This window comes from Gymnogyps californianus, chromosome 13, assembly GCF_018139145.2.
Source record: "Gymnogyps californianus isolate 813 chromosome 13, ASM1813914v2, whole genome shotgun sequence".
Classification (NCBI taxonomy): domain Eukaryota; kingdom Metazoa; phylum Chordata; class Aves; order Accipitriformes; family Cathartidae; genus Gymnogyps; species Gymnogyps californianus.
Window position 1 is genome coordinate 14,889,410 of NC_059483.1, and position 25,927 is coordinate 14,915,336.

General features: G+C 36.4%; 1 protein-coding gene across 1 annotated transcript; it reads right to left on the reverse strand.

Annotated features, from left to right (window-relative positions):
* CCDC66 (coiled-coil domain containing 66) lies at positions 1-25,927 on the reverse strand. The gene is made up of 19 exons (XM_050904979.1): positions 25,871-25,927; positions 24,469-24,533; positions 21,514-21,536; positions 20,222-20,642; positions 19,168-19,303; positions 18,895-18,998; positions 17,865-17,989; positions 16,869-17,045; positions 15,897-16,028; positions 12,176-12,429; positions 11,707-11,791; positions 10,714-10,875; positions 9,064-9,211; positions 8,504-8,626; positions 6,881-7,359; positions 5,458-5,495; positions 4,890-5,176; positions 4,300-4,427; positions 1-381 (listed from the first exon to the last, which is right to left on the reverse strand). Exons 1-19 carry the CDS (start codon positions 25,879-25,881, stop codon positions 298-300), a joined length of 2,982 nt encoding a protein of 993 aa, XP_050760936.1. The 5' UTR covers positions 25,882-25,927; the 3' UTR covers positions 1-297.

Below are 25,927 nucleotides of genomic sequence, written 5' to 3' on the forward strand. Positions count from 1 at the left end.
CAAAATACATACACTGAGTTCTACAAAATCCCATGTAATGTTTTTATACTGTGTTTTGGTGGTTTATATTAAATGGACATATGTCCTCAGGTAGCATGAAGACCATTCTAAACAGACACACCACCATTAGTTTAATGTATCTTCAATATGAGAAGCAACATGACCCCGTAATCTATCAAAATTCACATAATTTAAATCTTTCATAAAAAAGATGGAGATGGTTCATAATTAATTACAGTAGCAAACAAAGTGCTGTGCATTTACATTTTAAGAATTCAGAATGTTCATATGTACCTCTCAAAATGGCGAAATAAAGTTCTCTTCTTGAGCTATAGTGGGAATCAGAGCAGTCTCCAACTCCTTCTGCTTCTGCAGGAGGCCCTGAAAAAAGCAGATTATAAATGTGAATGTTCTGTCTTCCTCATGCAGCCTGAAATAATCCAGTGTCACTGTTTCATATTTTAAAACAATTTACTTGTTAAGGCTTAATGCTTTTTAAATATCCAACTTTAAAAAAAGCAGTACAACCTAATACATTCAGTGGAGAAGGAAGTCAAGATTTCCAGTCTTCTGCAAAAGACTTGAAGTGTGACTGAAGTGGAAGCCAGTCCGGTTTCCACGGATGAATGTGCAGAAGAAAAAGGACTTCTCCATTGTATTAAATTTAACTTGCTCATTCCTCTGTGCATTGTCACTACATGTGTAGTATTCTAGCGTATTCTTGTACAAAGCTGAACCCAAAACCTTGATGGGTACCAGCTTCTAGTCTTAATATAAATTATACTCTTAAGATAAAGGACAGCATTACCATTTGAACTAGAACAGTGTCACATGGTTTAGGATATGCATATTTACTCTCAAAAGCTAAAAGGTTCCTGCTTTGTTAATGGCTCCCGTAAGTACTAGACAATGGAGAAAACCTGTAATAAAAAAACCTCGAAGTGTAGCCTTGTCTATGTGATCATACATGGTATAGTTATCTCAAGTACATTCATAAATTTAAAAATAAGCCTTTTTACTATAATTAACAGGATTGTATATACTGATACGTCTGGCCCCTTGGTCTCCATCCATTTTAGGCCTGTCAGAAGTAATTTGGTACCAAGAAAGTTTGTTTAAAAAAAAGGGGGGGGGGAAGTTACAATGGTATTTTTCCTCAGAGTTACAAGCCCTTTCTCAAAGACAAGGGTTATAGGCTGCTGGCACAGCTCAGTACAGACCTAACGCAAGCCAGCAGGTACTACAACAATTTAGACACGTTATTCCTGGTGGCACAGAAGGGGAGAGAGGTCCTGCAGAACTGGCTTCAATTAGCAAAAAAGCCTGCTAGACTTCACTTTGCATCTTTCCAAAAGCAGCAGCTGCCTACTTTCAATCACTCGATGAATTGCTTTTTAACTAATCAACAGTATCTGCTATTTCTACTAATGGGTCAGTGGACTTGTTCAGTCCCTTTGTCAAGAATTACTTTTACTATAGAGTGTTTTTTGCATTTAGTAGCATGTTACAAAACAAAGTCATGCAATAAATTGCCCTAAATTGACCCAGAGCTGAGGTGAGAAACAAGTACAAATTGAAAACTGGAACAAAGCCTATCACATGGTTTGCAAAGGTAATAAAAAGGGCCTAGAGAAAAGTAATGTGAAATATCTACATAGGGACAAGCAGTGAGGTCTTTCTTTGCACGTCCTTGGACAGCCTGCTGGTGGCTGGCAAGATCGCTTAGCCATTGCAGGCTACAACCTGTTGGCAAGTGGTTTTATTGCCTTAGTAAAAATAAGATGCTCTGGTATGTACTGACTGTAGCTGGGGTTTTTGTCCTTTTTCTTAAACTTTGGCCCTTCTTTTTCACAAGTACTTAATTCACTTTGCTGGATGAATAAACTTGGGCTTATTCCACTGACTTTCGATTTCAGTAAGGAAAATAAAAGTCTGTTGATAGTTCCTATTACTGCTGTCACCTGAAATAAATATAGGAAGAGAGCTGCTGTCTTGTAACAAATGCAATGTCAGAAATCACCCTCCCTTTGGCAGAGGAAGGCCCTCATCTGCCCTCTAGTTTCACTGCTGTCTTCCATGGGTCAGCCACTTCAGCTGGACTGTTACTGAAACAGCCCGATGATTGTAGTTATCTATCACTCTAGTTGGGTATTTCAAGGCTAAAGACTGGTCAAACATGCTGTGACTTCCCCCAGACAAAAGAAGGCTAAAGAATGGCCAAATATGTTGTGAATATATATATTCTGAAACTATCAATCCAATATATATGCATGTATATATCAATTTAAAAAACAAGACTGGATTATCTTCTGAAATAGAAAAGTAAACTCTGCTCTTTGTCTAAATTATATTTCATACAAAATACTGCATTATTCTTCCTTTCTCAGTGAAATAACTGATGCAAAACAGGTGTCATCTGCAGGAGTATACAATACTTACGTATACAAGATATACCTAAAAGTTCAACATGTCCTAAATGCATTCTGCAGCTGGTAGGATATTTAAAAAAGAACTCTACATGTTTTAAGTTAACTCTCTTCCAGAACCAAGGTCCATTGAAAGACTAACCTTAACATTAGTTTTTAGCCACTGTTAAGACCTGAATACATACTATGCATCAAAAACGCCCCTAAGCTCCTGTCTCTTAACTTTGCCAACATGGATATTATCACCTTAAACCTCTTTAAATATCCATGGCTTTTGTTCACCTCAGCAAACACAAGGATCAAATTGTGCTTTGAAGCTGGCTTCACTCTTAACCAAAATACCACTGACAAATGAAGCCTGAATACAAAATACTTAACAGTTGTAGATACTTAACAAAAATGTTGATGAGCATTGGGGAAGACCAGATCCAGTCAAACCTATTTGGAAGCCATTAGAAACCGGCAACCTTTCAGCGTTCTTGGGTCACAACTTCTCTCTCTTGGGGAGAGCCATGACCCTTCGTTTGCACAAGGAATTTACCTACTACTGAAGCACCACGTATGCATGGCAGAACTTCTGTCTTTCTGAAGCACAGCAGGTAATTAATAGTGTTAACTACCGGTAGTTTTGTTGTACTTAAGTCTATCAGATTTTCTTCCCTTTCTTTTGATCACTTATGAAATTCTTCTCCCTTAAGGCAAAGAAAAATAAATAGTGCTGCTAGCAATAAAGTACTTTTAGTATGGAGCCATTCAAAACCAAGGGAAGATACTGATACGTTTATCCTTAGTGTTCTTCAAGAGCGAAATGCAAACCTAAAAGTAAATGTGTTTTTGTCTTGCAGTCCCGTCAGGCCGTTTAGAAGCACAAAAGGAAAACTGTTCGTGTGATTGTCCAGACCTGCGGTTTGAATCTGCTATGGGCCACACCTTGTTGCCAACAGGTGGAGTATCAAATTCACTCATGTTTTAATAACTAGATGCCTGACTATTTTTCCTGCTATTTTAACTCCAATCAGGAAAATATGTAACTTCACAGTTACCAGCTATAATCTTTTGTGCTTCTTTAATCTACTGCAACGTGGATCCTTAAAGACAATCTCACCATATTCAAAATCCTTCTGGCAATCCTGTACATCTAATCATTACCAGTAACTTACTACAAATAGAACAATGTATACAAACATACACAGGCTTTTGTCTCAGGAGCTCCTGTGTGTGTAGTATTAAACTGAATTTCATTTTATATTCACTCACTAAGTCTGGCTGACGGACAAATCCTGAATTTTACTTTTACATGTTAACAAATAATAGCTATCTCGGAAGGATTTTCTAAGTGTTAGCACTTCAAATTTGCCAATCACAGTGTTCTTCCAGGACTGACACATGAGTACCACCCCACTAACTCTTCTGCATCAACCACACTGCTCTGTCATGACTGGCTTTCCCATGAAATGCAGAAGTGACATTTCATTAACAAGGGTTCTAGCTTTTTGTTAAAATAGTATTCTTTTTCCCCTTGAAATGGAAACATTCTTACTATAAGCAACCCTAATTAACAAAACCTGGAGACTAAATAAAGCCATTCCTCTTGGTTTCAAGTTTTCTCAGGTACTCCACTGTTTCATAGCTAATCTAAGGACTAAGGAGTCCATAGCCTCTCTCTAAAGACAGTCCAAAGATGGAAGTAATGCATGAAAAGCAAAATTAGTAAGAGGGAACAAAAGTAGAGGACAGGGCCCAAAACTTAATCATGTATGATGGAAAAATGAATTAAAGACTAATGCTTATAACTATGTAATAGTTTGCAATGTTCTTTTTGACTTTGGTATATATATACACATATATGTTTATCCAATAACTTTCTGCTTACCTGGCGTAATTCTGACAATCCTTTGAGAATTGCTTGTTGTCTCTCTCTGATTTTAACTACATCAGGATTTAGAAGAGGATCTCTAACGTGATCAGAGCTAAAAATCTGTCGTGGCGTTTGGTAAGAATCTAAAAGTAAATGTATATCAAATCAGTTAATAATACTCCTTATCAATTTTGTTTTAATTTTGAAGCAGTAGCTTTTCACATCTTGTGAAAGTCAGGTTTTGGTTGCTATCAGATTACGATCACTATTTTTAAGTCAAACAACACTTAGATTCCCAAACCCAAATCTATATACAGTAATACCAGAGAAGTGCAATCATACTTCATTAAAAGTAAACAGACGAAAAAGACACATAAAAGAATTTTTGTTGCTTTTTTGATTTTTTAACTTTTTCTGTGGGGTTTTTTTTTTAATACAGAGTATCATTTGGTTGCATAGGCTTTCTGTACAGTGCTGTGACACACATGGGTTACTGCAAAATTCAGTAAACACAAATACCAAATTGAATAAATTGTAGCACTTCGAACTATATCACTAACATTTCTTCTCTTCTACATGAATCAGTTCACAATACATTTCAGTACCATTAAACTGTCGATAATGTGGGTCATGTGTTGAAGGTCTAGTCACTGGTGCATCTGGATCAAGATAATATACTTCATTTGTTCGAACATACGGAATAAATTGCGAAGAAGGAGGTCTTCCAGCTTCTGTAACGGGAGGAGGGGAGCTCCTCTGCTCTGTATCTGTCTTGATATTTTTCTCCCTTCTATTATTGTTGTTATGCACCAGGAAATTAGAAGCATGTATCTGTTTTTGTTGTACTTGGTGTAATCTGTTCTTAACTGCTGGAACAGGTGGTGATTCAGATCTGTATGAAACAATGTCAGTTAAAAAAACCCCAAACAATACTTAAGTAATATGTGATTAATTTTCTCAAAAAGTAGAGACAAAGAATCCTCAGAGGACTGGACTTTTGCTCATTTACTCTGCTTTCATACCTGCAGTTTATCTGGTCTTGTGTATTTTTAATAGTAGACAGTTGGATGCATCTAAATTCTTTTAAAAAAAATTAAAAATCAGGAAAGAAAAGCATGTATATTTCACTATTAATGTATTTATACATTTCATTAATGCAGAGTATTGACGTACCTTTCTTCATTCAAATGATTCTTATGTAATTGTTCCTCCTAGGAGAAAACCAAGAAAGAAAAAGTAAAATAAAAAGCTCCATGTTTTTTATATTAAAAGCTTTCATTTTTCAAGACAAGTTTGTTCTGAAATTCCAAAAGGACTGTTTGACCTGGGTTCAGGAGAAAGGTATTTATCAAAGACTTGCATTAAAGAGACTTGTAGTGTCTATGAACTAAATTAAACAAATTACAGGAGGATATACTCCAATTTTCTATGTCTTTGGCAGCTCCAAGCACTATCAAAAATACTATATATATTTTCCAATGACCTTGGAAAGCTGCATTTATAAACCTGAAAGGTTCAGCCCAAGATAATGATTATTAAAGGAAAGGTCGTGTTTCTAGATACAGTCAGTAGAAGTTTTCTATTTAAATGAAAAATATTAACGTATCGCGTGCTTCTTATGGTATCAGACAACGCTTACTTATCTTAAAAATCTGCTTAAAATTCATTGCCCCATTTCTCAGGTACAAAATTCTTGAACATTTACCTTTCAATAATGTAAGCACAAAACTTAGATTTACCATTAACCGCAAATAAACCAACAAACTCCGTTTAACAAATGAATAAATCTTTAAAGATACCTATATGAACAGTTATGTATTTTCACATACTTTTTTTTTTTAATACCCACAGCTTCTAAAATATGTGTATGTAGCCACAGTAAACAAATGGCTAAACAGAATTGAAGTTGCCACCTTTTCTACACCAGATTTTTTCTATTGGAAGGTGTGAGAAAGTGAGGTGTTTATGCACACACATATATATACATACATACAGAGAGCGAGCAACCGAGGGGGGGGGAAGAGAGAAGGTATGAATATATTTGATAGTATTTTCTTTAAACGAAAACTGTTTTTTTTCCCAGCCACAAGCTATACCAATACATGCTTACTGCCAACAGAGAAGAAATGACTCCACTAAGAAGGATTCATTTCTATGACAACAGAGTACATCCTCAGTAATCCATATTCTTTGCAGAAAGAAAACTGTTTTCTTGAACAGGTACTCCTATACCTCAGCCATCACCACACCATAATGACTGGACAAAAAAGAGCAAGTCAGTGATGTCATTCTATCCTGCACACTGCTTTCAATCAAGCTCCCTGTTTACATAATGAATCAATGATAATGAATAAATGAAAGAGAATCAACACTTTGGAAGACTGAAATAACAGTAAAAGCTAAGTCACAAAATCTGAATATATTCTTCTGATTATGATGAACGAAACAATGCTGTAATACTATTCTTTACACAAAGAATAGTAATAGGAAATTTCTCAATGCTTGAGTTGCATAACTGAATTCCCATCCAGGCAAAACTGTGTGGAACAAGAGTCTTAAAAATACACATCATTGTTGTTAAAGACCAAATAGTTACCTTTCTGACTCTATGTCCCTTATTCTTCATATTTATTTCTTCCTGAGGTGAAGGAGACCTGTCTGAATAACCACCCTTTTTTGGGCAGAGATTCCCAGGGGTATTTCTTTCTACCAACTGAAGCAGCTCCATTTGTCGTCTTACTTTGTTTTCTTCCCTTTGTTTTTGTAGCTGTTTAGGGTATCTTTCTGATGCTGGAATGTATCTTTTCCCAGGCTTGTTTATGTTCCAGTCAGGTCTTTTGCTGTATTTTTCTGAAGGTTTAATTTGTTTTTCTTTTCCTGCATATTGTTCATATAGATCACTGTAAATGCCACCAGTCTCTTTTCCTGATATTTTATTTTTATCCATATACTGCATTTCCTTCTGGTATTTTTTGCTGTTAGAGGTTTCTTTATATTCTATGGAAATATCAGGCGATCCGCAACACACAGTTCTTTCCTCAGCTGACTTAGTGTATGCTGAAGTATTAAAGTCATCTAGAAAAAAAAATTATATTTTAACTCCAAGTCTAAGCTATTCAAATTACTTGTTTGACTTTTGTATGTGTATCAGTCTACCATTACTGATGTTATTCAAAAATTGGTTGTTACAGTTTTATAATGTTTTTTACTCTTTTTGATGTGGAAGATAGGACCAGTAGAAGCAAACTCAATAAAGGCGGGGGGGGGGGGGGGGAAGATCCAAAGGTAAAGAGCAAAACACAGCTTCTGTTTAGTTTTTCAGCACGCCGATGGTTTGGTCATATTCACAGCGCTACTGGGAATAACTTACTTTCCTAATCCTTGTCTTCCAATGGAAATATTTTGTTCAATTTTTAAATTACTAACAATCCAGCTTCTTTCTTTACTACGGGACATACACAAAAACATTATTTAATTTATAAACTCTCCAACTTCACAGTAAAATTTCCACCAGCACTGTCAAAACCAAAAATATTCATTGTTGCTTAAGCAAATAGAAATAAAATAAAGCTTCCACTTCACAAGTGATAAGCTAATAAATTTCTAAATACAAGGCATAAAGTGACTGTAAGTTTCCACTGAATCTGCTCATTCACACCTCATCTACAACATTAATAAATGCAGACTAAGTTTGAGCTGGGTTTTTTAATGGTGTGATACAAAATCAAGATAAAGACTGGAAAGTATTCTATCTAGAAAGCTTTTCTAAACATTTGAATTAAGCTCTCATTTTCTAATAAGTCTACTTTTCTAATTGCAGAATTATTGACAATGTTTCTGCCAATATTTTCAAGGAACCCAGCCCTGCTCGATACCAAACAACGTTACATAAACCTGTGAACATTCACACTGAAGACTACTACAAATACATGTTTAAATGCCTTAATAAATGTAGTCCTACACGGCTTGTGACCATGACTCAACACTGTATTTCAGACTGCGTGATTTGAATCTGCAACTGGTAAGTAACAACTATATAGACCTATCACTTATTTAGAAGAATATAGTAATATATACCTACATGCCTGTGTCTGTCCAAGTATTTCTTTCTAGTTTTATTCCATTGTGAATGACAGTGATTTGGCTCAGTTTCACAAGTACACTGTTTTACTGTCTTTCTTGAGGTACATCAGAGTAATTCAATTTAAGGGCTGCATACCTGTCTGTACAGCAGTGTCTTTCCGAGGAGAAGTCTGCTGATCAATGTGACTCTTAATGTCATCAGAAAAATTATGACTTTGATGTGAAATGCTAGTATTACAATTTTCAAATTCTGCATCGCCTAAAAAGAAGTAAGTAAAATTGTTCAATTTAGTAACGTATGTTCCATTTAAACCATGCTATCAAGTTATCAGACTACTGTGGTTTAGAACTCAAAGCAAGACTGAGAACTATGGTTCAGATCCTAATACTCTCCCTTTTTCACTGGAAATCTAATCGACAGTGCATAGGTCTGAATATTCCCTATGCATTCCTGATAATATCTTTATATTTCTTTCTTTATGTAATATAGTATTTGAAGCTTACTAAAATACAATATTCTCCATATTAGTTAACACTGATATTTGTTTGGAAGGTAAACGGAAACGGTTCGTGAGGCAAAGGAGCAATTTCTGACCCAAATGCAGACAGGGAAAACAAAACAAAACCAAACCCATGAACCACTTGCATGCAAACACCAAAGGAACAGGCAAACTGAATATGAAGACTTATACTTGCCACCACCAAGATTCTTCTGAAGTTTTGAAATGTCGTGTCCCTTCTGAGCCAAGTCTCGAATGCGCTGTTCTTGTTTTAATCTCTGTGCTAATTCTTGAGCTTTCTGCATTGTCTGATAGAGCTCATTTGTTTTAAGAGTCACGAGTTCCTTTAAAAAAAAAAAAAAAAAAAACGTGATCATTTATTTTGAGAATAAAATTAACAGGATTATTTAATCCCCATATAATCCTCAAGGTTTACATATATTCTTATTTTGGGTAAAGCTTTTTTTTAAAAACAAAAACAAAACTAGTTGAGTAGATGCAATATGTAACATGTAACTTTTATGATTATAAAGATAAATTCAAAACCTCTGCTGTGCTAATGAAAGATATTCAATCCTAGCATTAAAAAGCGAGCATCTAGATCCTCAAAGTTATTTGGACATTTATCTCCTTCCTAATAAATTCATCTTTTCCTAAATGACATCTGATTTCAGCCATCTATGACTTCCTATATCATGTGGTTTAATGAAACAAAAGAAGCCTAAATAAAAATAATTAAAAACCCCACCTTCCTCCTACTTCCACAGAAAGGAGACAGTAGAAGCCTCCCTAACAAAGGCAGAACATCCCTAAACATGAGGGTTACAGTTTCCAGACTCAGCAGGTTCAAGGTGCAGGAGACTGGGCCAAGGAAAATCTCCTTTCCAAACTGCTATTACCGTCTCATCCTCACTTCCTACTGCATTTGCAGCTGGAAAGAACAACTGATAGCATAACATGTTTTGAAGGAGCTTGAGCTATTACAGAGAAAGATGACTTTCCCAATTTTTTACCAGTTTGTTCTAGCATCTACAGGCAGATGCTATACGTTTCCATCCAGAAAATGCAGAGAAATCAGGGATCCATATTTCTGCAGGTTTTAAAGAAGAGAGTGTTTTTGGAATCACCCTGTCTTATGACATCATGGAATTCTGCTACTGTTCCAAATATGAAGCAAACAGTAATAGCTGCTACTGTGCCAAAAGGAAGAATAAAACATCAGACAAGGCTTTTAACCTTCTACAGCGGTTAAGAATGTATACAAATGCAAAATCTGTACTTACCAAAGATCAAAATGTACTTTTGGTTTAACTTTTATATGAAAGGAGTATGTAAAGCTCAGCAATAGTTACAGAGGAGAAAGCTCTAAAACACGAATGACTTTTAAAATGACTTTTCCAGAATATATTCTGAAAAGTCTTTAATCCAGAGTGAAAGCACATCCAGTCACATAAGCTTCATAGTACAGAAGCATCTTAAAAGCATCAAGTTACCATCAACAATAATTGGATCACATACTTTGAGGTATTTTTTTTATTTAAAATTTGCATTTTAAAATGCATGTTTCTGCATTATTTAAAACTACAATTCCATTTTTGCCAGTTCTTATCATTTCTCTTCCTGAAAAGGCCCTTGTCAAAAAAAGAGATCTGCCTTAAGCTTGTATGGTGTCATAAGTTTACTAATTGAGGAAACAGATTTTGGTTTCAAATGTCTAAATTTCAGATAGTGTTCATTTTCAAAATGATGAGGTGACACAATTTTGAAGGTGAAGAACAAGAACCATTTTCCTCAAAACCCAGTATCATTACAGACTATCTGCACTAAAGACAATGCAACAACCCACCTCCTTTTGTTTTTGTTTCAGCATATCTTCTTCAAACTGTTTCTGCATTTGTTCTTTTTCTCGTGCTAGGCGCTGTTCTTCCTCTTGTTCTTCCCATTTTCTCTGCTCTTCCTCTAGTTGTTTCTTCTTCTGTTTTTCTTCTACCTGAGCCATTATTGCTTTCTAGTAGTATCAGAAAAAAAGGAAGATTAAAAGATAGAACATTAAGGTATTGTAAGCTATTTATTCGTATACTTCCATATATGTGTATAATAATTGGGTTTGGATGAATTAAAAAAAAATCAATATAATTTATTTCAAACACTTTTGTTTCTTTTAATTTCCTTTTTTTTTTTTTTTTTTTTTTTTTTGGAAAACCACCAGCCCAATAAAGCAGTTTGAAATACTCAGAGACAAATAGAAGTAGCTTTTTATGTTTTCAAAAATGCTTTTCTTTTTCTTGGAAAGAAATGGTGGTCTGATTTTTACCTTATGTACTCTAAGCTAGTATTTTGATCTAGCAGAATAACAGTTTGACCAGAACAGGCTCGTTACATTTATGCTAAGACTTCTTTACACTGTGCTAGAGACATCATCATGCAGACATACATTCAGTTAGAGTGCCACAGAAATAATGCAAATGACAGTAAAGCAGATAAAAATTTAAAGATTCATGGAGTGGGTATCTGTAAATATCAGTCCTCCTGATGACAGTGGAGACTGAAGAAAAAAGCACACAAAGCTACTAGAGCTCTAAAGACCGCACTGTACGTTTTTTGAGGCAAGAATTCAGTTACAGAAATGCAATCATCTTTGTAGAAATATTAAAAGAAAACTGTAGAGTCTAACTGAATGAAATACCATTAAACAACTGTAAACATGTAATCTGAAGCATAAAAGTCAAGTGCCTCACTGGATTCTGGTATTAAATTTCATGCTTTATTCGTGAGACAACACTACCTTTCATCCTTTCTTCTCATTAAAATAGTGTTAGACTTTAAAACAAAAGTCTACCTGATGTTCTAACTGTTTCTGCCGCCGCCTGTCTCTCTCTTCAATCTGTGCAGGGTCCAGGAGAGCTGTCATTGAACGGAGGAAACTATGAACAAAGAAACATGTAAATGTTTTTAATCATTAGAAAACAATCCTAAAGCCTTTCTTAATTAGAATCAGTTAGATTTCAAGTAATATTTCCATATTGAGGTTATCCCATTGTATTAATTTACAATTATGAAATTCATTTTACTAAGGAACAAAGTAAGGTTATTTGCAGTAAATTTTATTAATGAACAATGGAAGCACTTGTGTCTTTCAAAAGTGAAACAACAGGTACTTCTGAAAAAAGCAAAAGCCAAATGAATAAGATCCAAAGATCAGATTTAAAGAATCTTATTCTTTTTTTTTTTTTTTTTTTTTTAATTTCTGAGGAGGTATCAGAAATGTACTGGCTGGGAAGATGATTATCCTTCCAAAGCTCACTCACCTGACTTTCTGACTGTGTTCCAAAGCACTGTTTTTAGCAGCTTTTTCTGCATTTCCCACCTTTAAGGGCATGAGGTTGCCTAAAGCTGCAGGTGAAAAAGGGTGAATAAAAGCAGTCAGCTCCTGAGGGTCAGGTGACAGGCAAAGACTTTCAGGCTGCTTTTTGTACATTCCATTTAAGGGGTGTTGTGCATTAGCATTAAGGTGGTTCTTTAAAGAATCAAAATGCATTGCCCATCTGTCATGCTCTTCAGCCTAAATAAATATGAAGCAACAAAAAAACGGAAAGATGCTCAATTATGCTGTTTCTATAAAGTATGGTTAACATAACAGACAATACACATTTTGTACAACAGGAACATTTGAAAAGCTCTGTTATGGAGCTACAATACAGACAGTAGTTAATTCCCTAAATGGGAAAACAGAAGTGTCTCTGTTGCTTAAAATGCAAGTCAGATCAGAAATTATACTGCTGATCCATATACTTGGTCAGCAAAAACATATCGCTACTATATTTTCAGAAAAAAACCCCAAAAATTAGAAAGTGAAAAAAAAAATGTTGAAAAATAGAAAAGTAAGTTAACATGGATTCAGGCTTTTTGGTACTGTTTTTTTCAATTTATATTATTATTCCATTCCATAATTTTTCTAATAGTACTGGGAACTGCTCGATTGAGAGGTCAGTACCCTGTCCACTCTGCCATGCTCTCCTCCTGTTGTGTACATATTCTCTCTCTAGTAACGTGAACAAGTGGCATCTTTTACACTGTCCTACATTTACCCCCTCCATTTTAATTCTGGACAGTAGCAGAATTAATGTGCTTTGGGCAGAGGTACTAATCTCTAACTTCCTATTTTCAGCTAGACAGGCCTATTATAAAATAAGCCTTCTTTCAAAATCTCTTCCACCCACAGCAGCCACCACTGCTATCCTCGCAAAGTACCTAAAACTTTTGTAGAGGTGACATATTGGGTTTAAGTCTCTCTTCTGTACCACCCAGGCTTATCTTTCTGGCTCACTGTTGGCAATTGGGACATTCCAACATATCACTAATAAAAGATTTTTACCTAAGGGGCCTTTGTTTTTGCTATAGGTACTGAGAAGGTTTTCTATTCTGACTAAAAAAAGAACTGTTTCCCTGGAGGAACTGGAGAATGGCTGCCTCAAAACTTGCATTCTGCAGGAAAAAAACCTAACATAATCTAATAAACTTTCTTGGTGTCCTTTCCTTAAACAAAAAGTCCCTTGTGTCAGAAAAATTTCACACCTATTTTAAAAGAAGCAAGAAAATCATAGTCCAAATAATAAGAATCCAAATTATTCTTCTTCCTGTTCCCTGAGTTTTGTTCCCTTTGAATACTGTGATGTAGAAGCAGATCAGAGTAGTTGGAAAATCTGCTTTATTCTTATGCAAGTCTGTGGTGCAATATGCAGAAGGGTTGAGAGTATAACACAAGACCTGAAAAAAAAAGATGTTGAAGAAAACGAGATTAAGTGCACGTTAATTTCCTTTCAAAAAGAGGCTGGAAGTGAGATTATCGTCATGTTACTCACTGGTAACTGCAACCACCTTCCCACAGCACACCTATCAAATTAAAAACCAAGGCAGCTAATGAAGGAACCTTTCACAGCTGTGTTCCCTTCACAGTTACAAAGTTCAATTTACAAAGGAAATCTGATCCCTTCAACAACTCAGGAAATGAAAAGACTTGTGTTGTGTGTAGGTATGTAACCAACCTTGGCAACAAGGGGTTTTTTGGAGGGTGGGTACGAAAGCTCTCTTCTAGTATTACAACCTGTGGAATTAAAATGAAGAATTTCTGTCTAGGAATTGTGTAATTGCTGTAAATGCTTTGGTTGAGAGTAAAAACTGTAGCCTTTTAATCCAGAAGGCCACAGGCTATGAACATTTGTATCAATCAAGTTTTGATAACCAAGATTCTTGTTCACTGGTAGTACAGAACATCTCATGATGTGAATACATCTCATGCATAGTGAAAGATATAATCCTGGGGTTAAAGTTGTGTACAGTAATTTGGAAATCTGGAGTCTAGCAATAGTACAACCTCACTGCATGTTTCTTCACTTCAAAAGACAAAGAATCTTTGGGAGAGTGTGGCAGTATCTGGCTGTATAAGAATGCAGAGTATTCCACTGACCTTAAAACTACTAATAGTAGAAATAGTAACATGTAAAGGAAAGAAGTCAGCTTCTATATGAAGAACCTCTGGGGGTAAAAGATATATTGACCAAATTGGCCAACAGTGACAGTATTAAAAGTCTCTTCAGGTATTCCACCTGCAAAGCAATTATATTGGCCACAGTTTCCTTCTAGATCCAGCATAAGAGATCTACATTCAACAGCCTGGAAAAACCAAAGGGTAAAAAAGGTAAGCCTATTTTCTTCAATACTTTTTGGAGAAGTGTTTAAAGAAGTTTCATAAGAGCATACGCATATTAAAATAGTACTTCTAGAAACAGGATTTGAACACCACTGTGACACACTGTAATTGTTTATAACTTTCCTTCTCTTTTCTCATCTCCTTCCGTAGCCTACAGAAAATTTCTTTTTATGAAGTGTCTAGCCAGTGTCCCTACAACACCTTCCAAACCCTAGTGCTTTCACACAATGGTGGGAAAGAAAAAAAAGTATAGTAATATTGTTGCAAATTAATCTGATAAAATAATGATAAAATAATCAAAATTTGATTCTACATATATAGAAGAGTTATAAAGCATAGATTTGTTAAGTTTGAAACAATTAACTATAGAAACTTCACTAGACATTAATAGCTTTTGTTTTGTTTTAAGAAACCAAGGAGATTGTCATGGATACCAATTATGCTGCTTGGAAATCTCCTTTACCCTTCCTATCTTGAGTTGAATATCAAGGATTCCAATCAGTAGAGTTAAGTGAAATTGACCAATGATTGTTTTAGGGTAAGAATATTGATAAAGATTAACTTAGCTTATTTTACCCTACCAATATATGGCATTATGAAGCTCTGTCAGAGCAGGAACTCAAAATGGATGATAGTCTGCTTTTGTTAACGGTCCATGAAGGACCGCTTAGTGTTGCCAAGTTTAAGTGAAACTAGGGGAAACGTAATTCCGGCAGGGGGAGATCACGACCACTGACTCATAGACCACCGACTCAAGAAACCCACCGACCCAAAAACATTAAGGAAGTAAAGGTCTCAAAAATCATAGTGGGCATGCGTAATAATTTACATGGAAGGCGAGGAAATTTTAACCAATCATTTAATAGAATAACAATGAATATGTATTGAATAATTAAATATGTTAACATCTCATGTATAAAAAGTGATGGATTTTGATGTGAAGGTGAACACGGTTTGGCGGAGTTATCCCCCGTGTTCCCAGCACTGAATTAAAGGAGTGCCTGTTTATCTGCATCTCATTGGTGTTGATAAGTTCTTTCTGTCTCGTTTGGTGACAATATCACTGTCTTCATCTCTGCAGCAAGCACTCTAACACATCACACGAGACACGTGGTAGTCTGTTCTCTACCACCGAAATACTGGAACAGCTACTGGCTGAATGTTCAATTAGACTGTCGTAGACTTATGGTGAAAACCTGGAGGTAATTATATCTTTGTTACTACTTCATTAGGTGTATGATTTCATCTTTTATTTCTTAGAACAAAAATGTAGAGAAAAACTTCTCTTATTCCAAAAAGTCCCTCTAAACCACAGATACCTTTGATAAATGAAGTTTTTCTTCTATTTTTCGTAACTTAGCTTCTTCCTTCTGTTTCTCTAACTCTTCAAGCCACTTCTTCTGTTGCTCATGCTTCAAAGCATTAAAAGGTCGTTCCTGAGGCACAGCTTCCTGAAATAAGGTAAGTGCTAGTCTCTTCCTTGTACAAAAAAATTCATTACCTTGTCTAGCCACATAGTAAAGACTTGGCAGGAAAGTTTGCCTTCAGTTGCTAGGCATAACTGGGCTGTTCTCTTGCACAAAAAAATGAATGTAAGTTTGTAACTGTAGCAAGTGTCTGACTACTCCATAAAAATGCTTCAGTTGTTAGAAAGATGTTAAATAAGCCAGTCTTAGAATAATATTCAAACTTGAACAGTCAGCCTCTCACTACAAAAAACCTTACATGCATCATGAATAAAAATCCTTTCCTTCTATGGTTCACTGCTCAGTCTGTGTTCCGGGTAGATTCAGCACCATGATCTAATTAGTAGTGATCTGTCTCAAGTAAATTCTAGATACCATCTGCATTCTTGTGTTTCTGCTTCTTGGTATCTACATTATTTAACAAACTCCAGTGGCACTGAGAACTTTCAATGCTTTCTGACAAAAACCAACTCTTCAATCAGTGCCTACTAGCAATAACTCAAAAACTACTTCTTGAACCTTCTGCCATCAATATTTTTTTGAAGTCGTCTATTTCTGATAGATTCCCACTTCTCTATTTGTTTAAAGCATACTTAAAAGCTAATTAACACTTAATCTCACACCTCCAGTACTGTTCTTCAGATCAGCCTTGGAAATGCTCAGTCTTCAAAGCATCAACATTTTGATAAACATTCATTCAGACACAATTATTTAGATAGAGCAAAAAGGTCTACTGAATTCTTCTGGTTTAAAAGAACTACTGCAGATATACATCTGTTGTCAATAAATAAGTAAAAAAAACCTGCATGCAATTTAAAATCTTACCCCGAAAACAAATGCTGTGCAACTGACAGCTGTTAAGTCAGAAGAACTGAAATCAGAAGACTGCCCAGCTGGAGCACTTGAAACATACAGTGGAACTTTATTAGCCTCTGTGGTTAAAGCAGTTGTACAGACACAGTTTTCCTCAGTGGTAATAACAGAGTCAGCTGGAAATATTGTCTGCAAATAAAGTGACCACTTTAAGACTTGATTTATTTAGCTCACCTGTTTTGTTTGTATTAAATAGCCTTTAACATATAATAAACAAGTAAATTATACTTCTAGAAGCTGCTATTCATTAAAACTTCAGTCAAAACTTGTAACTAAGCATCTCATATCCAGTATTTCTTAATTACATAGATTGAAACAAATTCTTATGGGGCAGAGTGGTAACTTTTCTAGGAATGCTGAATATGCCACGCAAAAAGCCATTTTCTTTTGCTGTAATAACTGATAGCAGGTACAACCCTAACTTCTCTTTAACAGCAATCAATTTCACTGGAGAAGAGAAGTCTCATCTGAGTATAATATATTTATCTGACACAGCATTTTCAGAGTGACAGCTGACTTTTTAAAAGGCAGGTTAGAGTAGAAGTCAAATTGCTATGCTCATTATTATGTAAACAATCAAATATATGTGAGAGCTCATGAACAATGTAAATAATTATATAACCAGGAATTACATTTGAGACCATTCCTCAAAACAGAACTAGAAAAGGCTTATACCTTTTGGTTAGGAATCAACATGGAACAACAGGAATGGGTTGTTCATGCTACAAAGATCTTAATTTGTGAAGCTACAAATTGGAGCAATAGGTAAGTGTGAAACAGGGAGCTGCAGCAATTCATGCCATGAAAGAGCTTAAAGTGATCACTGAGATTGGATTCTACTGGATTTGTACAGAAAAGAAAATCTTGTATGAATTAATTAAAAGTTGAACTGTTCTGGAACAGTGCTGTGGAAACTGTGTGCTCTTCTGTGTTTATTGATAGCCTTACCTTATCTGTGTCAGCTGTTTCCACCTTCTCTTTATGGGTTTTATTATTGCCAGGTTTTGCCCAGAAGTAACCCACCTCTCCCTCCAAAGTTTCTTTCAGTTTCTTCTTCAGTGCTACCTGTTCATCTTCAAAAAAACAAACACAAAACAAAAGCAGCAATGCATGTCTACCCTGTAATTTTGATTGTAAAATGGACTAGAAGAGTAAGTCACCACTGTCTGACCAATCAGTCTAAACATGACTTTGCTCTTAAGAGGATAGTGGCAGAGTCTCTGCCCAGAGATGTAGAGGTAATTGGGGAATCTCTCTGAGAAGACTACAAAACACTGAAGGCTTAACAATGTCCCAGGGAAAGAGGGAAAACTAACAAATAACCAAGTACATAAATTCTCTCCATTTTATTACACCAGTCTTGGACTACTATAGTATTATTGAAACCAATGGACCTATACATGGAAGCTACTGACAATGCAGAATCAAACCCTGAAACCAGATGGTCTACACCCAAGTCAAAAACAAAACACAACACTCCTGCATGTGAATCATAAAAAGCTTAATTTGTCAGAGAGAATTTACTACTGTGTTAAACATTTTTTATTTTTCTACAGAGATTCCCCTTGGTTGGTGACGGGGTAGGACTGCAAACTGTTTCAAGTTCAAATTGCAGTTGGGTACAGTCATGCTTGTAGATTAGGGTGACACTTTCCCCATTAACAAACAAATGAATTTGTTAATGATAATGGCTATCAACTACTGGCAGAATGTGACAAAATCGGTGGCAAGTAATTCCTAAAATACGAAGCATAACTGAATATGTTTATTTGTGATAGTATTTATTTGGTTAAGAAGGCTTTTTGCAAGAATTTATAGATAATCTTTGCATAAAATTTTGAAATTCAAGAATCTTAACTTGTCTTGGAGACTAATAAAACTATGTACTTTCCAATTTGTAGCAACTGCACTGACAAAGTTTCTTGGCATCCTGAGTGTAATAAATTGACCAAAAATATATTTTGTATATGATAAGTACCTAATTCCTTCTTCCACTGGGTCCTTCTCAAGTCTAATAAGGCTTTCTCCCCTTCTCTTTCACCCAAGGTACTAAACATGTCAGCAGGTTTCCACGAATCCTTTCTAGAGAAAAGGAGGGGGGAAAAAAAATTTTACCTAAAAAGCTAATCTGTTAATTTTAAAGGTAATTTTTTAATTAGTATTTATAAAGATTCTTACTGTGATTAAGAACTACAATATGAATCTTTATTGGAGATACAATTTTTATAGACAATAACACAGATCTACGTACATAACTTTCTGTCCTGGCTGCGGATATGCTGCTTGTTTCCTGCTTGAATCAGAGTTAGCTTCATCTGGAACAGATGAAACTTCACAAGCTTTTTGGAGCAATGCTATAATGTTTTCCTCTGATGCCTCATTAGTAGCTGTGGTAGAATATAAATATATAAAAACATATATAAATATATATATATGACCACTAAACTTTCTTCAGCATTGAGTAAATACTTTGAGAACAGCAGAAACTTGCAAATTCCCCACTATTTAACAAAACTGTTTTCAACCCTGCTTGTATAGTTCAGGCACATAAGTTACAACTTCACAGGGTATCTTTAGAATGCTAGACTTACAGTAAACACTTATTCTTTGGCTAAAAGCTCAGACTTTGGGACTCTACTTAATTGCAGTGTGTCTTATTCTTGGTGGCAAAGAGCTGACTACCTCCATAGGTCCACAAACAGGCGTAAGGATGTAATACAGGAAGATACGCAATAGTTCTTATGCTTCTGAGTAGAAGAATTGGAAAAAAAACCAAAAACAAACTATTCAACAGTAATGTTACAGTTAGGCAAAAAGATACGTGTACATCTTTGGGCCAGAGGAAATTGGCACTACTGCTCTTGAGACACATAGCAAGACCTGAACTCTTCACAAAACTAGAAGGGCCTATCTCGTTGAGGTATTGGGTTGGTTGTTTTTTTTTTTTCCAAACTCCTAATGGGAATGGTACAGTGCAGTTCTACTATGTTTTTTCCCCCAACGTAAAATGGTTTCTTTTTTGCATGAAATATTGACAGAACTGCTTGCTGTTTTGCTCTTCATAGTACTGGAATACTATCACACAATCCTTAGTTTTTACTGTTAAAATTATCAAAGGTTTGGTTTCTAACAGTAACAGGCAATTTCACATCCATAATAGCAAACAGTATTTTGTCTGAGACCATTAAACTTAAGAGTAACATCTCGGCAGCCTGCAAATAAACTTAAACTGTGAACTCAAAGTTAAGCTTTCACATTTTGCTCTGTTTCCATGAAACCAACTTATTCAACTATTGGTATCTTACCCATTTCCTCTTGCTTTTCATTATGAGTCTCAGAGATGCTTCTAGTTCCTTCTTTTACAGTCATCAAAATCTGTTGAAGCTGTTCTTGTGTTAAACACACCAAACTTCTTAGGTCTTCAGCTGATACACATGGGTTTTGAGGTTTCTGTTTACTTTTTTTAACAACATTAGGATTCTCTGAATCAGGATATCTATTTGTGCTATCTCTTTGGAAAATCAAAGAGTGATCTTTAGTTGCGGCTTCATGTGAGGAGTGTTTAGTAACTTGCAGTTTTTCACCTTTTGTCATTGATAAGCTTGATTCACTCCTTGGTTTTGTTAAGTTTTCCTGCTTGATACAAGCATTTTGTGTTGACCTCAGAACATGCCCAGGATGCCTTATTCTCAATGCATGTTTAGGTGCTCTGGCTTTATTACCCATCTGTTAAAGCAGTAAGATTTCACCATATATTAAATAAGGAAATAAAATTGCATGGGTAACAAATGAAAACAAGATTGAAGCAACAAGTAAAATAAGTGTAATTTTTCTTCTCTGTTACATCAATAGAAACTAACTCAGTATAAACTAATGAAATATCTTCATGAGTACTACGAATACCTGGGAAGAGAATACAGCACCTAAATATGAATATTTAAAAATGACAGTATGAAAAATAACTTTATGTAGCATAACATTTAAAAGAATTAATAAACATTAATTCTGCTTTTCTTTGGTGTTTCTGAAGCCTGGCTTCAAACAGGTACATGTTTTCACCATACAGCCAATATTATTTCAATCTTGATTTTTCCATTCTGTACTAAAGTTTTATCCTTTTCAAGGTCCTTGATGTACACTTGTAATTATCTCCTATGTACTGAGACCTTTTTCTGCTTTCTTTCCGTCCCCAACCCACTGCATTCCAGTTTACTCAGACAGAGACAACCTATATGACTAAACTGGAACTTAAACACACTTCAGATCCCTATTTTACCAGAATCCCTTTAAGGTCTCTGAAAGTTCTGATTTAGATGACTCCCTGTGCTGCTGTGACTTCTTGGCAAAGTAAACTAAAGCATTTTGCAAAGGTAGAAGTAGTCATAGCATTTTTAATTCATCTTCTTTAACAGCTATTATGAACCTGAGAAATCACAGAATATCTCATGTTGGAAGGGACCCATAAGTACATATTTATCTTTCATAAATATCATTGATTACAAGTATTTAGACAGTTCAAACATGTTCTCAAATTTCTGTGTTAACAAATTAACTAGTTAATTTGTATGCTCTAATCAAAAGTCATTTTTCCACTTACCTTCATTGCAGGCTTTGATTTATCTTTTGGGAAACAAACACAAACATATGAAAGAAGTATTTAATAACAACTTCCTCCTGAAAAACAATCTTGAGAAATTAGTAAACTGTTATATTAATCTGATTTTTGTAAGGCAAAGGAAAAGTACTTTCCCCATAACATCTGCCCCAATTGGATTATTTTTTTTTTATTTCAGTATACACACTTCAAAAGTATGTTGGAAAAAAATTAGATATACTCCAGTAACTATTTCCAGTTTTACATAGATCTAATAAAATTACTGTGCCAGTCTGACCCTCCCCTGCTATTCATTCTCAGAGAGCCCTGTGGTAATGGCTTGTTTTTAATTGCTTGTTTATTGTGATTTTTCAGTTTGCTGGGTCACATCCTTCCAGGATAGTCCTTGCATCCAACCCCATCTTACTACATGATGTTAACTGTCGCCATCACTGACAGCCTAAAGAAACAATACTTGCATAATCACGCCATCCATTATTGTTCCCCTTACCTATGCCCTGAAATACTCTTCAGTCTTTTAACCCAAATCCTAGAGGATGCATAGAGGTGTAGTGGTCTCAAAAAGAATACTAAGTGCTATGTTTAATATAATACTTATTAATAAAGAATATAATAATATTGATTAATAGAGGGAAAGTGGTACTCAACACAAGAAATCCTGCACATATGGCTAATGGAAAAGGGACAGAAAATAGTAGGAATGATACTTTAGTGGAACACATCTGTTGGAAACAAGGCTTCTTCAGCTGCACTATGCAATTATTGCTCTGGCAGTGGTTGTTGCACATTTTCCACTCATAGCACCTATACCTTTTTTTTTTTGCATTACCAATTAAAGACACTGGAGAACACTAACTGTTCTTGAAGTCTGCAAAACCACACTATTAATAGTTTCCAACCTAGACGAACATTTTAAAACTTGGGAGTATGCAGAATTGTTGTCCTGCAGAGACAGGCATTAAATTCTGAACCATCTTGATAATGTTTCAGTAGTAAAGGTGTTCTGTGGCCATGTTTATCACTGGGTTCTCAAGCATTCAACCCTCATCTGAGTACGTAAAAGTCAATTTTTTACTTCTTTCTGGCAATTCAAAAATTAAATAAAGTGGGATTCTACATGCTATGCAAACCCAACTTCTCTGTGGAAAGGAGAAAGAAACATAAATAGGGTCTTTGCCATCACGCTGGGGAGATACATAATGTGGAACTCCAAAGTGCTGCTTATGGGTTATTTTCTTTGGGTTTTTTTCTGTGTAAGAGCAAAACAACTATCTCGAGTAGCAGCTTAAGCTACTACAGAATAATCCTACTTTAGCCCCTAAGACTGTGAGCAGTATTTGACAGTGCAGAAAACTGAAATTCAGAAGTAATACAATTTGATGCAATTTTTGACACAATTCAGTTCAAGGAAGTGCTGTTTATATCAGTTGTATAAACATGTTAATTCCTGGAGAAGACTGCTTATTCAAGGCTAGTTCAAAATCAAAGGTAATGCTTTATCTTAGAGCACTCTGGAATGTACACTGGCCCTATCCAGCCAATGATGCTAACTATGGTTGTAAAAACTGAAAGCTGTAGCATTGCTGTTTCAGAGGCGTTGCAAGGTTTTGTTTCCAGTAGACTTGTATTCCTTACTGACTCAAAACACCCCACAATGCCTCATTAGACAGCTGTCTGGTAAATGCAGAAAATGAAATATAATTTAGAGGACATTAAATGGAGAATTTCTGTATCCTGACTGCTATGTAGAACAGTTAGGGAAAGTGGACTTGTGCTTGTATAGAAACTTATGTCTGACAAATCACAAAAATAGACTTTATTAATGCTTAATTACGAACATATACTGGAAAAGTCTATCTCAGATGGTAGTAATGAGGTCTGGCCCAAATAAACTGCTTGTTGAAAATTACAAACGTCAACTGCCAAATACTAAAGCTGCTTTAAATTCAGAAATGTGACTGTAATGTAATTCTGTGTAAATTAAGCAGAGTTATTAGGCCTCTTTTTCCTTGGTAAGTGAGGTGCTGTCCTGGTTTTGGCTGGGATAGAGTTAATTTTCTTCCTAGTAGCTGGTACAGTGCTGTGTTTTGGATTTAGTGTGAGAATAATGTTGATAACATACTGTTCGTTTTAGTTGTTGCTAAGTAGTGCTTATCCTAAGTCAAGGATTTTTCATTTTCTCATGCTCTGCCAGCAAGCAGGTGTACAAGAAGCTGGGAGGGAGCATGGTCAGGACAGCTGACCCGAACTAGCCAAAGGGGTATTCCATATCATAGGATGTCATGCCCAGTATATAAACTGGAGGGAGTTGGCCGGGAGGGGCAGATCGCTGCTTGGGCATCGGTCAGCAGGTGGTGAGCAATTGCATTGTGCATCATTTGTCTTTTCTTAGGTTTTATTTCTCTCTCTTTTTGTTATATACCTTTTTGTTACAATTATTATATTTTATTATTATTGTTACTATATTTTATTTTAGTTATTAAAGTGTTCTTATCTCAACCCAGGAGTTTTACTTTTTTTTCTGATTCTCCTCCCCATCCCACTGGGAGCGGGGAGGAGCAAGTGAGCGGCTGCGTGGTGCTTAGTTGCTGGCTGGGGTTAAACCATGACAGGTGCTATAAAGTTACAGAAATTATCAAGTTATGCCAGTCAATATATAATAGTACTTAATTTTTTTTTTATGAATGGAGAGACAACCTGTAAAGAGTCAAGGCTATTTGCCAGCTGTTCACCAGTGGACAGACTATTCCAAAGTTCATTATCAACCTACTGTTCAGTATCAAGCTGGTAAGTAAGAGGACTTGTAAATAACAATGCACAAATACTCTTCCTAATCTGAAAAATATTTCAATAAAGCTGTGCTTCATGTTGCTTAGATCTTAGGTTTAACTTCAAGAAGCTTTAAAGATTACTTGAGATAAATGATTAAAAAAATACCAGAAGCAGCTACAATTAGCCTAGGCTTTCCATCCAGCACTTCAGTTTCAAGCTTCAGTCCATCGCTGCAAAATGAGAGACAGAGAAAGGGAAATCTGAAATATTAAGTAATCTGATAACAGTAAGATTTTTACATTAGTAACAAGGACAATTGTACTTAATTATAACACTGTATTTACTGTTGGTCCAGATGGTCTTTCAAACCCCAAGCTTTCCACATTTGTGAGAAGTTACTTAATACGAAGAAATCACCAGGTCTTGAAAAGGGTATATTTTTATTGTTGATACCGGAAAATTTGGATTTGCATGTTACAAAGTAAATCTTCACGCTGAAGGTGCCACTCTATATGGTTATACATCGCAATATGCCTGCCTCAAAAATTTGATAATCCAACAATATAAACTGTGTGCTACAAAAAATGCTAAACAAGTTTCCCTGAATGCCAGCGCTGATCACAAAGAGGGGCTGTGTTCTGAAAACAGTCTTTAATTGTGCTTCCATGCAAAACAGTCCACATTTTAAAGTGGAACAAACGTTATTAAAAGGGTTTAAAAAAAGAGTCGGCAGTGTTTAGGTGTATGAGTGTAAAGTACCCAAACGCTTTTCTTTCTTCCATGCATTGAGAAAATCTAATATGAAGATTAATGTTCAAAATAACGCTTATCTTCAAGATTTCATTAAAAAAATTATTTTAAAAATCTAACACATCTAAAGCTCGCACGCAACTTTCTAATTAACACGGTAGCACAGAAGTGCCTGAAGCTGTAACTCTAGACGCTCAAACAGCATACGGCAGCTAAGCCGAGCCCAGCACCTATTCTTCTTTGTAGACGCTTTCCGTGGGCAGGCGGCGGCGGGGCAGGATGCAGCGAACGCCGGCGGCGGGGCCGCGGGAAGGGTGCGGGTTCTGGCGCGGTCACCCAGGAGCGGGCACACGGGCGCCGTTCCCCCCTGCTCCTCGCTGGCGGGCTTCCCTGACGTGAGGAAACGCGACCGGCCGGGTCCGAAAGCTGTACGCCTCGCTCACCCCAATGGATGGCACAGGCGGTCCTCTCGCACCGCTGAAACGCGGCGTTTTAAATATCTTAGCCCCCTGAACCGCTTTCCAGACCCCTTCCCGAGGCCCTCCCAAGAGAAGCCTCTCTTAACCCCTCCGCTTTGTCACACAGACCGCTCCCGTTACCAGTGCCTCGGTCGCGAGGCACCAAGCGCCTTAACGCTGGCGGGCCGCGCGATTCCCCTCAGACGCGCGGCAGCGGCCCGCCGCGCAGGGGAAGGCCGGGCAGGTTCCCGGGACGTGAGGGGCTGGGGCCACCCCTCCCCGCACAGGGCCGCGTCCCAGCCAGCGGGAGCGGCTCTCGCTGCCAGCCCAGCGAGCCCCTTCCTCCGCTCCCTCCTTACCCCAGATTCATGGCTCTGCCCGGCTGCGAGCGGGGCGGCGGAGGCTGAGGACATGCA